This window comes from Gorilla gorilla, chromosome 20 (assembly GCF_029281585.2).
Source record: "Gorilla gorilla gorilla isolate KB3781 chromosome 20, NHGRI_mGorGor1-v2.1_pri, whole genome shotgun sequence".
Lineage (NCBI taxonomy): Eukaryota > Metazoa > Chordata > Mammalia > Primates > Hominidae > Gorilla > Gorilla gorilla.
The window spans coordinates 20,834,307-20,850,274 of NC_073244.2; the positions used below are offsets into that span (position 1 = coordinate 20,834,307).

The following is a 15,968-nucleotide window of genomic DNA, read 5'->3' on the forward strand; positions in this document are numbered from 1 at the left end:
TACCTGTTTATATCCCTGGTGATCTACTAGTAGCCACATCTGATGGTCACTCATTTAATTATCCTGACATTTCACTTCCCAACATTTCTTCCATGAAACTCTTCTACTCTTTTGACAATTCTCCCACTCTCTCTGCCCCGCCCACCCCCTAATGCTGACCTTTTCTATTTATCCAACTTTACTAATTAATGTTTAATATGTGTCTTGTGGCTTACAACACAGACACATGCACATTGGCCTGGGGCTGCAGATTATTCAAGGAAGCATGCTCAGCGCTCATCAGTAAATGCCTGGAGTGTTGGGTGCATTCTTGTGTCTCACAATTTAGAAGCAGCAGTGATAGAACTGAGTGAATATAGAATGTCAGTGGAAGAGGAGTTATAGACAAAGGAACTCATTCCACCTTCTAAGGAGTATAGAAAACTCGTAGGGGTGAAGACAGGAATAAACCTTTTGTCTAAGAAATGACTAGTGGTTTCATGGAAGAGTGTTGAAAATTGATCGATTCCTTCAAAATAACTAATCATAGACGTTATAGGGAAGGCAATTTTGACTCCGATTTTTCAATCTCTAATGCTGGGAGCTGTCCAACAATAGAGTTGATTGCACCATTGTAACTGCCCAATAGGTTCACCTTGCCTGCTGCCTAGACAGAGCTGCTTTATCAAGACAGGAGAATTGCAATAAAGTTTAATTCATGTAGAGCCAGCTGTACAGGAGACCACAGTTTTATTATTACTCAAATTAGTCTCCCTGAAAATCTGGGGATTGGGGTTTTAAAGAATAATTTGGTGGGTAGGAGTTGGGAAGTGGGGAGTGCTGATTGATTGGGTTAGAGAGGAAATCATAGGAAGTCAAAGCTGTCCTTTTGTGCTGAGTCAGTTCCTGGGAGGGGCCACAAGACCAGATGAGTTAGTTTATCAGTCTGGGCGGTGCCAGCTGAGCAATGGAGTACAGGGTCTGCAAAATAGCTCAAGCACCAATCTTAGGTTTTACAATAGTGATGTTGTCCCCAGAAGCAATTTGGGGAGATTCAGAATCTTGCAGTCTCCAGCTGCGTGACATTTTTTTTTTCTTTTCTTTTTTTTTTTTTGAGACAGAGTCTCGCTCTGTCGCCCAGGCTGGAATGTAGTGGCACAATCTCGGCTCACTGCAAGCTCTGCCTCCCTGGTTCACGCCATTCTCCTGCCTCAGCCTCCAGAGTAGCTGGGACAACAGGTGCCCACCACCACGCCCGTCTAATTTTTTTGTATTTTTAGTAGGGACGGGGTTTCACCATGTTAGCCAGGATGGTCTCGATCTCCTCACCTTGTGATCCACCCGCCTCGGCCTCCCAAAGTGCTCGGGTTACAGGCGTGAGCCACCGCGCCCGGCCAACTGTGTGACTTTTAAACCATAGTTTCTGATCTTGTGGCTAATATGTTAGTCCTATGAAGGCAGTCTAGTCTCCCAGCAGGAAGGGAATTGGTTTTGGGAAAGGGCTGTTACCGTCTTTGTTTCAAAGTTAAACTATAAACTAAGTTTCTCCCAAAGTTAGAGCCCAGGAATGAGCAAGGACAGCTTGGAGGTTAGAGGCAAGATGGAGTTAGTTAGGTCAGACCTCTTTCACCGTCGTAATGTTCTCAGCGATAATTTTTTGCAAAGGCAGTTTCAGCATCACTCTCCTCAATTAGAAATAGAAGGACCAGGCCGGGTGCAGTGGCTCACGCCTGTAATCCTAGCACTTTGGGAGGCTGAGGCAGGCAGATCACAAGGTCAAGCGATCAAGACCATCCTGGCCAACATGGTGAAACTCCGTCTCTACTAAAAATACAAAAATCAGCTGGGCGTGGTGGCACGTGCGTATAGTCCCAGCTACTCAGGAGGCTGAGGCAGGAGAATCACTTGAATCCGGGAGGTGGAGGTTGCAGTGAGCTGAGATCGTGCCACTGCACTCCCCACTCCAGCTTGGCAACAGGGTGAGACTCCATCTCAAAAAAAAAAAAAAAAAAAAAGACAAAGAAATGGAAGGTCCATTTCCACTAATTGAGTGAGTTACATGAAAAGTTGACCATTCATTCAGTCTTTCCTGTTCTACATCACTCCCCTGGAAGACGATGGCACTGAATTAGCTTTAACATGTGCGTGATGGTGAATAATGACATAATCTTACAACGGTGCCTTCACATAAGGGTGTTACTCAAAATCTCTGTGAGACTTAACTACAGAGTAGCTGAAAGTTTTTCTAGCTTCACAGCTTTGTTAATTCTACTTATTTATTCAAGATGTGCATATACTAGTTTAGGTTTACCTATTCAACAAGAATTTACCACACTTTCCTTCTATGTCAGAGATTTTGCTACACAGAGGGGGTATGAAGGTCCCATCCATCATGAGAATTAATATTTAGATTACTAGGAAATGATCACTTATTGTTTGAGTTAGCATTCTATGTATAGAACAAAACCCTTCTAATTACACAGTAATAAGAATGGAGTTTTACAAAGAATTTCATGTTCATTAGAAAATTTTAATGGTGTGCTGAGATGCTTAAAAAAAATCTAACTTAGCCTGGGTGCTGTGGCTCAAGCTTGTTATCCCAGAACTTGGGGAGGCTGAAGCAGGTGGATCACGAGGTCAGGAAATTGAGACCATCATGGCTAACACAGTGAAACCCCGTCTCTACTAAAAATACAAAAACAAAATCAGCTGGGTGTGGTGGTGTGTGCCTGTAGTCCCAGCTATTCGGGAGGTTGAGGTGGGAGAATGGCGTGAACTCGGGAGGTGGAGCTTGCAGGGAGCCGAGATTGTGCCACTGCACTCCAGCCTGGGTGAGAAAGCGAGACTCCATCTCAAAAAAAAAAAAAAAAAAAAAAAAAAATCTAACTTAGATGAGATGAAGTGAGAGCAATGTTTTAATTCAGGGGTCAGCAAACCTTCACAGTGAAAAAGGCCAGAGAGTAAATATTTTAGGTAGGTTTTCCAGGTCAGATGATTTCTGTGGCAGTTACTCATATCTGCTCTTGTAACATGAAAGCAGCCACAGATAATATGTACACAAGTGGGTGTGGCTATATGCCAATAAAATTTTATCTGCAAAAAAAAAAAAAAAAAAAACAGAAATGGGCAATTTGGGATGCTGGTCATTCTTTGCATTTAAAGCTAGTCTTGATGAAACTGTCTTTTATGGGTTGAATTTTCATTCTCTACAAATTCATATGTTGAAGTCCTTACCGCCAAAACTTCAGAATGTGGTCTCAGCTATTCTGACCTTTGTGAAGCCAATGTTTAATTTTTTCATTGCAAATATCTGAGATGTTCACAATAGTTTGCATTGCTTATGTGATCATATGTTACATTAAAGCCCTCAGTTAGAAATAGGGCTGCGGTGAATGTAATTAGTTAAGCTAAGATGAGGTCCATAGTGGAGTAGAGTTGGCCTCTAATCTGAATGTTGTCCATATAAGAAGGGGAAATTTGGACACAGACACACCTAGAGGGAGAACATCACCTGAAGATGAAAGCAGAGATTGGAGTGATGCTTCTATATTGTCAAGGAAAGCCAAAGACTGCCAGCAACCGGCAGAAGCTAGGGGTAAGGCATGGAACAGAATCTTTCTCACAGCCTTCAAGTGGAACCAGCCCTGCCAACACCTTGATTTCAGGCATCATAGTCTACAGAAATGTGAGCCAATCAATTGCTATTGTTTAACTCACCCAATTTGTGGCACATTGTTACAGATGCCCTAGAAAGTTAATACACCGTCTTCAAAAATTGTCAAAATCAAGGTGAAGCAGCATAGTTGTCTGGGGTAACACCTGAGGTTTGTTGTCCCACAGCCATGGAAGAAGACTGGGATGCGGACACACCAGAGTGAGGTTAAGAGCAGAAGTTTAATAGGTGAGAGAAAGAGAAGAGCTCTCTGTGCAGAGAGGGGTCCCAGAGAAAATGGGTTGCCAGTTCCATGGTGAAATGCACAGGGTTTTATGAAGTAGCTTGAGGAGGTGGTGTCTGATTTACATAGGCCGTAAAAGATTGGTTGGATCAGGTGTGCCATTTGCATAGCATGTGGAGAAGCTGGCTGCCCCACCCTAATCTTTTATTATACAGATGGGTTCTTTACCTGGGCAGCCCCATGTTGCCTGTTCCTTTGCTGTACACGTGGTTGACAAAGAAAAGGAAGAGGGAGCCTCCATGTTGAACATGCCTGGTCCCCAGCTAGCCCTTTTCTATTGGCGCAGCAGCCAGCATTCACTCCTGCAAGCTTCCAGCTTGCTTATCTATGTCTGCAGCTTGATTTTTCAGGCTGTTCTTTATTAGAAAAGAAATGATTTTGAGGGCTGCTTTTTGTTAACAGGGAAACCTTGCCAAGGACTCTGTGGCCCTCCCTATCTACCTAAATAATTTCTTTCTAGCTCCTGTATCAAAGACACGATAAGATATGGTAATTCCAGAACTAAAAGAGAATACATTGATGTTTGGATACATTCAAGAACCACCAAAAGTGCCTCCCAATGGTCCAAGCCTTGCTACTTATGAAAGTCCTGCAGTGATGTCACCATTAAAAAATGTTGCCCTACTGAGGAGTCTCCCCAGGGCCCTCTTCATGTCCGTGTTCCTCAGGCTGTAGATGAAGGGGTTCAGCATGGGGGTGACCATGGTGTACATCACTGAGGCCGCCAGACTTGTCCTAGAAGATGGTGTGGCTGCAGAACTGAGATAGACCCCAAAGCCCGTGCCATAGAACAAGGTGACCACTGAGAGGTGGGAACCACAGGTGGAAAACGCTTTGTGCTTTCTCCCAGCTGAGGAAATCCTCAGTATAGAGAAAACAATTTTATAGTAAGAGAAAAATATTCCAGTGAAGGGAATCACACCCAGGACGCCAGTTGCAAAGTATATCACCACGTTATTAATGAAGGTGTCAGAACAGGCGAGCTTCAGGACTTCAAGAAGATCACAAAAAAAGTGTGGAATTTCCATTTTGGTGCAGAAGGACAGCCTCAAAACAGTCAAGGTCTCGAGCAGGGAACCCATGACACTGATGCACCAGGACCCCAGAACCAGCAGTCCACAGAGCCGGGGGTTCATGATGACCGTATAGTGCAGGGGGTGACAGATGGCCACGAAGCGGTCATAGGCCATCACAGTCAAGAGTAAATTGTCCAGGCATCCAAATGAAGTGAAAAAAAAAATCTGACCGAGACAGCCTGCATATGTTATGAATTTGTTCTGTGTCAGTATATTCAGTAACATCTTTGGGACAGTCGTGGAGGTAAAACAGAGGTCAGCAAAAGACAGGTTGGAGAGGAAGAAGTACATGGGGGTGTGGAGGTGGGAGTCTGAGCATATGGCCAGGATGATGAGCAGGTTCCCGGTGAAAGTGACTAGGTACATGGAGAGGAACAGCCCAAAGAGAATGAACTGAATCTCTGACGTTGCTGAAAATCCCAGGAGGAGAAATTCTTGGGCATGTGTTTGATTTCCTGTTTCCATGGGGATAAAATAACTGCCACAAGAGAGAAAAAAGCAACAGTCAATTATCAACACACTGGCAACATGGAAATTTGGTTACATTTAATTTTAAGTGAAGGAATCAATTAACAAAAGATTGCCTTTTTCTTGCTGTCTTTATCTGGGGCATCTGAAATTCTTCCATCCTTTTCTTTGCTACCATCGGGATCTGGAAATGTAGTGTTAGTTCCATAATACTTGTACCCTCTATAGCCTGGCTTCTCAAAGTGTTGTCCATGAACCAACAAGATCAACAAGTTTCTTTAAATGCAGAATCCCTGGTCAGACCTACGGATTCAGAATCTACATTTTAACAATATCACCAAGGGTTTCACATGCATATTAGTGATATAGGAGTTAAGAAAAAATCACTTATGCAGATAGATAGTAAGGTTATGGGAGTCCTCAGTGAGGCTTTTCTTTTTAATGAAAAGCAGCCCCAAATCATTTTCTAACAAGGAGCATCCTGTAAAGGCGAGCTGCAGACACAAACAAGCTGGGAGCTTGCACGGGTGAATGCCGGCAGGAACTAAGGACTAGAAGTTTTCAAGATGGTGGCTCCATCTTCCCTTCTCTTTGTCAGCCACGAGCAGACAAGATAGCGCAGATCAACTGGAAAGTCCAATTGCAAAGTAAGATTAGGGTGGGGCCACCAGCCTTCCCTGAGCACTATGAAAATGTCATACCTGATCGAACCAATCTGTGAGCCTGATGTAAATCAGACACTGCCTCCCCAAAGGGGACTATTAAACTCTGCGCATTCACCACCAGCCTGTCCTTCCCTCTCGGAGACCCTTTTCTCTATGGAGAGAGGTGTTTCTCTTTTTCTTCTCTTCTCCCTATTAAACCTCCGCCTCTGAACTCCTCGTGTGTGTCCGTGTTCTAAATTTTCCTAGTGCATGCCAATGAACCCCAGGGTATATACTCCAGACAATGTAGCAGCTTCATTAATATTTGAGTAGCAATGGTCTTGGACACTTACAGCTTCTAGTTCTCAGCTCTTCTCACCCTTGTTCTCCTCCATGTCTTCCCTCATTCCTCATTACTTAATATGCATGCAAAACAGGAGCTCAATAACTATGCTTTTTCCCCCTGCTATCTGCATGGAGTTGATACTTTTCACACATTGTTCTCAGCTATTCCAACCTTTGTTTATAAAGCCAATGTTTCATTTTTTCAGTGCAAACATCTGACATGTTTACAATAATTTGCATTGTTTATGTGATCATATGTTACATTATTTTACATGTTCGTTTTGTGAGTTTCTGTTCTGTCACTGGAAAGCCAGTCAGACATTATGCTTTAAAAAAATATTTTGGTAAAATATGGTTAAAAAATTTTATAGGTACTGCATATTAAATTAATGCGATTTTAGGATATATTTTGAATTTTAGGTAGAGAACTCCAAAGTACCAATACTTCACAGAAACATAGATAATACCGTGGCAGCTGTCATAATCAACTTGATCAGTGTATTAGTCCATTCTCACGCTGCTGTAAAGAACTACCCGAGACTGGGTAATTTATAAAGAAAGTGGTTTAGTTGATTCACAGTTCTGTATGACTTGGGAGGCCTCAGGAAACTTACAATTATGGTGGAAGGGGAAGAGGAAGCAAGCATCCTTTTTCACATGGCAGCAGAGAGAGAGAGAGAGCGCTAAGGCGGTAGCACCATACTTTTAAATAACCAGATTTCATGAGAATCCCATCACAAGACAGCACTAGGGGGATGGTGCTAAACCATTAGAAACTGCCCCTGTGATCCAATCACCTCCCACCAGGCCCCTCCCTCAACCTTGGGGATTATAATTCGAGATGAGATTTGGGTGGGGACACAGCCAAACCACATCAGTCAGGAATCTGGAAAACAGTCAAAGGTTTAGAGCAACAAAGTGAATCCTTAATTTTTTAAAAAAGGTGACTGAAACCAGGTTGGACAGCTTTGTGGCAATTTATCATTTTCCCACCATCTTTCCTGGCTCAGTGGCAGTGCTAAATATGACAACCCCACAGTCCCACCAGTTCTTGGTGCTGAAGATAGCAGAAATGTATGGCAATGTTCTGTTTTAATATGTCCAATGGGCCGGGCATGGTGGCTCACGCCTGTAATCCCAGCACTTTGGGAGACTGAGGCGGGTGGATCGCCTGAGGTCAGGAGTTCGAGACCAGCCTGGGCGACATGGTGAAACCCCGTCTCTACTAATAATACAAAAATGAGCTGGGCGTGGTGGCACACGCCTGTAATCCCAGCTACTCGGGAGGCTGAGGCAGGAGAATCACTTGAACCTGGGAGGCGGAGGTTGCAGTGAGCCGAGATTGTACCACTGCACTCCAGCCTGGGTGACAAGAGTGAAACTCTGTCTCCAAATAATAATTAAAAAAAAATAATAAGTCCAATGGACTCCTGAAGGAATAACACAAGGAGCTTACCTTTACCTACCTTGAAACCTCTCTCAAAGGAGATTGTTGAAAACATTTAAAGACAAATGAACTATCCACAAGTGTCTGGGGAAAAGCATATGAGTAGTGGTAAATTATGGACATGCTGACATGTCTTGGAAGAAAGGCTGGGGAGTGAGATATTTGGGACATACGACTTTGAAAATTTCTCACGTATTCCTGGGAATGTAGAGGTGAAGCTCCGTCGTTGTCTGGGGTAAATACCCAGGGTTCCTCATCTCACGCCAAGGAAATTGAGTACGCAGACACCCAAAAAGTGGGTTTAGAAGCAGAGGTTTAATAGGCAAAAGAAAGAGAAAGGAGAACGTGCCTGAGTGGGACTTCCTGCTGGCAGCAAAGTACACTGGATTTTATAGACTGGCTTGAGGAGGCAGTGTTTGATTTAAATAGGGCCCAAAGATTGGTTGGGGCCAGGCGTCGTGGCTCACGCCTGTAATCTCAGCACTTTGGGAGGCTGAGGCAGGTGGATCACCTGAGGTCAGGAGTTCAAGACCAGCCTGGCCAACATGGTGAAACCCCGTCTCTACTAAAAATACAAAAATTAGCTGGGTGTGGTGGTGCGCATCTGTAATCCCAGCTACTTGGGAGCCTGAGGCACGAGAGTCACTTGAACCTGGGAGATGGAGGTTGCAGTGAGCCGAGATCACACCGCTGCACCCCAGCCTGGGTGATAGAGGGAGACTATGTCTCCAAAAAAAAAAAAAAAAAAAAGAAAAGATTGGTTGGACCAGGTGTGACGTTTACACAGTCCGGAGGAAGCTGGCTGCTCCATCCTAATCTTCTATTATGCAAATGGGGTCTTTGCGGGTCGCTGCCATGTTGTCTTCTCCTTACTGTACACGTGGTTTGCAAGGAAAAGGGAAGATGGAGTCGCCATGTTGAACATGCCTGGCTCCCAGACAGCCTTTTCCTATTTGTCACAGCTGCCGGCATTCACCCGTGCAGGGTTCCAGCTTGATTATCTATATCTGCAGCTTGATTTTACAGGCTGCTTTTTGTTAGAAAAGAAATTATTTGGGGGCTGCTTTTTATTAAAAGGGAAACCTTACCAAGGACTTCCTTACCCTCCCTATCTACCTAAATAGTAATAATAATAATAATTATTTTTTTTGAGACGGAGTGTCGCTGTGTGGCCCAGGCTGGAGTGCAGTGGCGCGATCTCGGCTCACTTCAACCTCTGCCTCCTGGGTTCAAGTGATTCTCCTGCCTCAGCCTCCTGAGTAGCTGGGACTACAGGTGCGTGCCACAAAGCCCAGCTAATTTTTTGTATTTTTAGTAGAGACGGGGTTTCACCGTGTTAGCCATGATGGTCTTGATCTCCTGATCTCGTGATCCACCTGCCTCGGCCTCCGAAAGTGCTGGGATTACAGGCGTGAACCACCGCGCCTGGCCTAAATATTTCTTTTTAACTCCTATATCAGAAAGATTCCTGGGAATGTAGGATACATAGGTGTCCTACCCAGGATTGCATGCTAAGTAAACATCCAGAAGGCCCTGACCTCTCACCTGTAGCTGATATTCAAGCTCTGTGCAAGTAGGAAGTTAAGGCAAAGGCTGGAGTTGAAAAATGCTCAGCTGAGTGGTAAAGGCCTGTCTCAAAGCACACACAGAGCCAAACTGCAAAGGTTGGGAGATTTTGGTTTTGGGCTCCACTGTTTAAGGAAATCTCTATCAAATCACTCTCTGGCCATTAAGCTAACAGCCTAGAGACTTCAGCAACCACACACTGGACAAATATGCAATCTTTATAAAATTGGAAGACTCATTAGGCAAGTAAACAACTGCAAATTACAAAAAGCAGCAACCATAAACCCCAAGGAGGAGAGAAAATTTGATTTCCAGAGTCGCCACACTATAATATTCAAAATATTTAGTTATAATGAAATATTATGAGACATGCAATGAAACAAGAAAGTATAGCAAAGGAAAGAATAATTAATTAGTAGAACCTGACCCCAAGGAAGCCTTTACTGAGGCTCAATGCCTGGGCTTCTTCGTTTACATGCAATCTCATTTACATGAAATAGCCACAATACATAAAATGTAGGATAACGAGTCGCAGGGACTGGGGAGCGGGGGTAGGGGATGAGGATAAAGTGCTACTGTAATGTGTAAGTGGTTTTATTTAGGAGTAATGGAAATGTTTTGAAACTAGATAGAGATGGTGGTTGCGCAAAACACAGAATGTAGTGAATGGCACTCAATTGCTTGCTTTCAAGCAACTGGTTAATTTATGTTATATTAATTTCATCTCAATAATTTTTTTTTGAGACAAGATCTTGTTTTGTTGCCCAGGCTGGAATGCAGTGGTGCAATCATGACTCACTGTAGCCTTGACCTCCTGGGCTCAAGCAATCCTCACATCTCAGCCTCCAAAGTAGCTGAGACTACAAGAATGCACCGTCACACCCAGAAGCTAGTGGATCTAGATAGATAGGAAGTTTGATTGCCTATTGAATTCCTATTAAATTCCTCTGCTATATATATGGCCTCAATGTTTGAATTCACAAGCACGGGGGTTAGAAGGAACATTTCTTTGTTCAGCTTTGACCACTACACTGCAGAATGCCCAAAGAAGGTCCCCAGTCTCCACTCCCCCTGCCTGCAAAAAAAAATCTGAGAGTCCTTGGGGCTAGAGCTTCCTCACACTCAAGGGGAATGAGATGCACATTGATTCAAGGCTCATTGAGACCCTGGTGCCTTCTGTAATCTAGGACCATCCCTGGAGCATCTTCATGTCTCCCATGATGGTCCACTGAGGCAGGACCCAAGAAACAGGAAAATAATTTCTTTTTTTTTTTTTTTTTGAGACAGAATCTCACTCTGTCGCCCAGGCTGGAGTGCAGTGGTATGATCACAGCTCACTGCAACCTCCGCCTACTGGGTTCAAGCGATTCTCCTGCCTCAGCCTGCTGAGTAGCTGGGATAAAAGGCATGTGCCACCACAGCCGGCCTTGTTTTGTATTTTTAGTAGAGACAGAGTTTTACCATGTGCCCAGGCTGGTCTCGAACTCCTGACCTTAAGCGATCCACTTTTCTCGGCCTCCCGAACTGCTGGGATTATAGGCGTGAGCCACCATGCCCAGCCTGGGAAATTATTTCTGTGTGACAAAAAATAACCTGAATGACCAGCTTCACTGGGTTTTCTTTTTCTGCCTTCCACATGTGACCATCCATTAGGGATCTAGTAATAACATTTTTAAGTCACAAACTTTGAGAGGGACCAGCTATTTTTATTATCCCATTTATATAAGACTGCTATCTAAAAATTACAACAGTTCTGGGACATATACTGATATGAGTCAATCCAAAAATGTAATTTGGACATCAAAGTAAGACCAGATGGTGACTTGTTAATTGGAGACACCAAATTAATGTTAATAATACAGAAAATTGTCCTCTAAGTATGATGGTATTATACAATAAGTCTGTACTATTTAGAGTCTAAATGTTCTTGTCACTCAATGAGATGTGCTTTAACTCAAGACAAGGTTTACTGCTATTTTTTTCAGGGCCCCTGAATACCTGGGCAATACCTAGTGTCCTTGGCTCCCCTCCACCGCTGTGTGGCTGTTACTGTGTGTGAGGTCTTTAGCCTACATTAAGGAACATTTCAAGAATCTTAAAATGTATTTTTGGATTCCTTCAAGGGAATTGGCTGGAAACATTGCTCCTTCCATCACACAATGTGACTGCTTTAAGAGAAACAGTCATTAATGTATTTTATGCCTTCATGTCAGGAATGGCCATGTTGCTAAGTTTTATTTTAAGTTCCAGGATACATGTACAGGACATGCAGATTTGTTACACAGGTAAATGTGTGCCATGGTGGTTTGCTGCACCTGTCAACCCATCACCTAGGTATTCAGCCCCGCATGCATTAGCTATTTATCCTGATGCTCTCCCTCTGCCAACTCCCACTGACAGGCGTCAGTATGTGTTGTTCCCCTCCCTGTGTCCATGCGTTCTCATTGTTCAGATCCCACTTACGAGTGAGAACATGAGGTGTTTGGTTTTCTGTTCCTGTGTTAGTTTGCTGAGGATGATGGCTTCTAGCTTCATCCATGTCCCTGCAAAGGACATGGTCTTGTCCCTTTTTATGGCTGCGTAGTATTCTGTGGTGTATATGCACAAAATTTTGTTTATCCAGTCTATCATTGATGGGCATTTGGGTTGATTCCATGTCTTTGTTATTGTGAATAGTGCTGCAGTAAACATATGTGTGGATGTATATTTATAATAGGATGAATTATATTCCTTTAGGTATATACCCAGTAATGGGATTGCTGGGCCAAATGGTATTTCTGGTTCTAGATCCTTGAGGAATTGCCACACTGTCTTCCACAATGGTTGAACTAATATAGATTACCACCAACAGTGTAAAAACATGCCTATTTCTCCACAGTCTTGCCAGCATCTGTTGTTTCTTAACTTTTTAATAATTGCCATTCTGACTGGCATGAGATGGTATCTCATTGTGGTTTTGATTTGCATTTCTCTAATGATCAGTGACGTTGAGCTTTTTTTCATGTTTGTTGGCCGCATAAATGTCTTCTTTTGAGAAGTGTCTGTTCATGTAGGGATGGCCATGCTTCTATTAAGCACTTTTTTGTTTTAATGTCATGGATCCTGTTAATCTTGTAATTGATCATTGTGCCAGAGATTGCCTGCCCAATATATCCATTCTTTTTTTGTTATTAATAGAACTCAATTATATTTGGAAGTGGTCATGTGTCCGTCCAGCTAAGATACTATATTTTCCACTATCTATTGCAAAATCATGCAGAGTTGGTGAAGCATAGGAATTTATTTGATGGGAATCCTGGAATCCTCTTTAGAATCCTTCCCCTCTGTTCATCTCTTTCTTGCCTGGAATTTGCACATGACACTGGAGTTCCCTTAGCTGATATATCTTGGAAAACAACACATTAAAGATGGGGCAGCAGAGAGATAGAGTAAACCCTTGTGCCTCAGGTTAGCACAGAGTGATCATGGTGACCCATTCTTTTAGGGAGGAGACACATTAACTCCTGATCGAATTAAAACAGTGGTGGATCACGAGGTCAGGAGACTGAGACCATCCTGGCTAACACGGTGAAACCCTGTCTCTACTAAAAATACAAAAATTCAGCCGGGCGTAGTGGTGGGTGCCTGTAGTCCCAGCTACTTAGGAGGCTGAGGAAGGAGAATGGTGTGAACCCAGGAGGTGGAGCTTGCAGTGAGCCGAGATTGTGCCACTGCACTCCAGCCTGGGTGATAGAGCGAGACTCAGTCTCAAAAAAAAAACAAACAGTCTTTAGAAGCAGTCAACAAACATGAAAAATTGCTCAAAAATTTCTCTACATCCTCACCAACATATTTTTTTATTTCTTTAATAATAAACCATTCTGACTGGTGTAATCATCAGATAAATGCAAATTAAAACCACGATAAGATATCATCTTACACCAGTCAGAATGGTTGTTTTAAAGAAATAAAAAGAAAAAACAACAACAGATGTTGGTGAGGATGCAGAGAAAAGGGACTGCTTATGCGCTGTTGGTGAGAACGCAAATTAATTCAATCTGTATGGAAAACAGTATGGAGATTTCCCAAAGAACTAAAAGTAGGACTACCATTCAATCCAGCAATCCCACTAGTGGGTATATACCCCAAAGAAAAGAAATCATTACACAAAACACACCTGAACTAATACGTTTATCACAGCACTATTCACAATAGCCAAGTCATAGGATCAACTTAAGTGTCCACCAATGTATGATTGGATAAATAAAATGTGGTATATATACAGCCAACGGAATACTACTCAGCCATAAAAAGAATGAATTCACGTCTTGTGCAGCAACATGGATGGAACTGGAGGCCATTATCCTAAGTAAAATAACTCGGAAACAGAAAATCAAATACCATATGTTTTCACTTATAAGCAGAAGCCAAACAATGTATACCATGGGCATAGATAATGGAATAATAGTAGGCATTGGAGACTCCAAAAAGTGGGAGGGTGGGAGGGATGAGGTTTGAGAAATTACCTATTGGGTACAATGTACACTATTTGAGTGATGGTTACACTAATAGTCCAGACTTCACCACTATGCAATGTATCTATGTAACACAAACGTACTTGCATTCATTACATCTGCAAAATAAAAGTTTTTCCATTTATGTAGACACATTTCAACCTAACAGCCCAGAATGCTTTGTCCTCATTAGAACTCATAGAGTCATATCGGGGCCCAATTTGGGCTACTATGTAACATTTGGTGAAATATATTTTGATTACTTCTGTAATTATGCACCTCATTGTATGCCCCCCTTTTTTACTTCTGTTACAATATTTCCTTTGTCATATACATTTAAGATATTTTTCTTTGTTTTGCATATTGAGTAGGTTTCTTGAAATTCTTTTGGAGCATGTTATGTAAATGAACAAATAAATCAATGGTGTGTTTCGAGTGATACTCAGCCCTGAATTTGACCCTTTGTGTCTCTACTTTCAAAAGCATTCTCTGAGATCTCCTTAAACTCACTGTTGTGCTGATGAGGGATTGATCCACAGAATGTAAGAAACATCTCTGGGGTCAGGTTCTAGAGGGAAAACGCTGAAGTAAAACTCACACCTGCCCAACTCCAAGTCAGGGCCTTTCTCACTCACAATGCTTCATAAATACGAGGAGGTGGTAAAGTTGAAACAGAGCCGAATCCCGAGGCTTGCACATACGTAAAGGAAGGTCAGATCCGGCTGCAGGAAGAGTGGCCCTGGAATTGTGCCAGATTGAAAGCAAGAAACAGAGATTGAAAGCAAGAAGAAACAGTAATGGAGAGCAAGAAACAGATTGAAAGCAAGAAGAAACAGAGATTGAAAGCAAGAAGAAACAGAGATTGGAAGCAAGAACAGAGAGAGGACCGGCTGCAAGAATCCCCTTCAGAGCGAGGGACACAAACTGCTCAGGACTTTGAATCAATCCTCTTTCACCATCTCATCATTTCTGGCTGTATCCCAGAAGACATGGTTAATAAAAGCTTTTCTTCCCTCCACAAAACTTTCCCACAGTACTTACGGGTTTACTCTGGCTTCTCTTGATATCCCTCAATGGACTTGGCTCTGTTGACCTTCCCTCCTTGCACAATCGGTGCAGGAAGGGCAAGGGGGTGGGTGACAGGGGCTGGTTCTCTGGAGTGGATGGACATTTCAGAGAGGCGTAGAGAAGGTGCTCTTGGTCTGGGGCTGGTGAACTGCAGGTGGGTTCTGCAAACGGAGAATTTACAGTTTATGGAGAACCTGAGGCTGAATTCTCAGGGCTCCTCATTAAATAAGTTGTTTTATTGTTGCTCAATTCTCCAAGCAGTTCAGCTCCTTGGAGGCCAAGCAATATAAATAAAAAGTGTTTCTGCCAGTTCATTCCCTGTGGGCTCACCTTTGGGACTAGACACATATTCCTTTCTATTCGATGGTTTTCATCTCCCTTAGAATGAACATCCTTCCCCACAACACTGGAAATGACCCCTCTTCTAGGGCACATCTCAGGAACCACCTCATGAATCTCCAAGTTTCTGAGGGACACTCGGTTTCCAGTGTTAGACTTAGACATATGGTTTTGTTCCCTAACCACATTCAACCAAAATGAGTTGTTTTTTGTTTTTTTTTTTTTTTTTTTGAGACGAAGTCTTGCTCTGTCGCCCAGGCTGGAGTGCAGTGGCGCGATCTCGGCTCACTGCAAGCTCCACCTCCCGGGTTCACACCATTCTCCTGCCTCAGCCTCCCGAGTAGCTGGGACTACAGGCGCCCGCCACCATGCCCGGCTAATTTTTTTTTTTTTTTTTTTAGTAGAGATAGCGTTTCACCATGTTAGCCAGGATGGTCTCAATCTCCTGACCTCATGATCCGCCCGCCTCAGCCTCCCAAAGTGCTGGGATTACAGGCGTGAGCCACGGCGCCAGGCCCGAAATGAGCTCTTAACTGCAGCTTTGTCCTGGCTTCTATTCTGGACACTGGAGACAGATTCTGGAGAAA

General features: G+C 43.2%; 1 protein-coding gene across 1 annotated transcript in view; it reads right to left on the reverse strand.

The window, feature by feature from the left end:
- Window positions 1–2,913: 2,913 nt before the first annotated feature.
- The window catches only part of OR7C1 (olfactory receptor family 7 subfamily C member 1), a 37,750-nt gene continuing 24,695 nt past the window's right edge, over window positions 2,914–15,968 (reverse strand). The window contains exons 2-3 of the mRNA XM_055371994.2: window positions 15,016–15,203; window positions 2,914–5,489 (exon numbers count right to left, since the gene is read on the reverse strand). Of these exons, the coding sequence (XP_055227969.1) occupies window positions 4,514–5,476 (963 nt within the window). The 5' untranslated portion in view covers window positions 5,477–5,489; window positions 15,016–15,203 and the 3' untranslated portion in view covers window positions 2,914–4,513. The remainder of the gene's footprint in view (window positions 5,490–15,015; window positions 15,204–15,968) is intronic.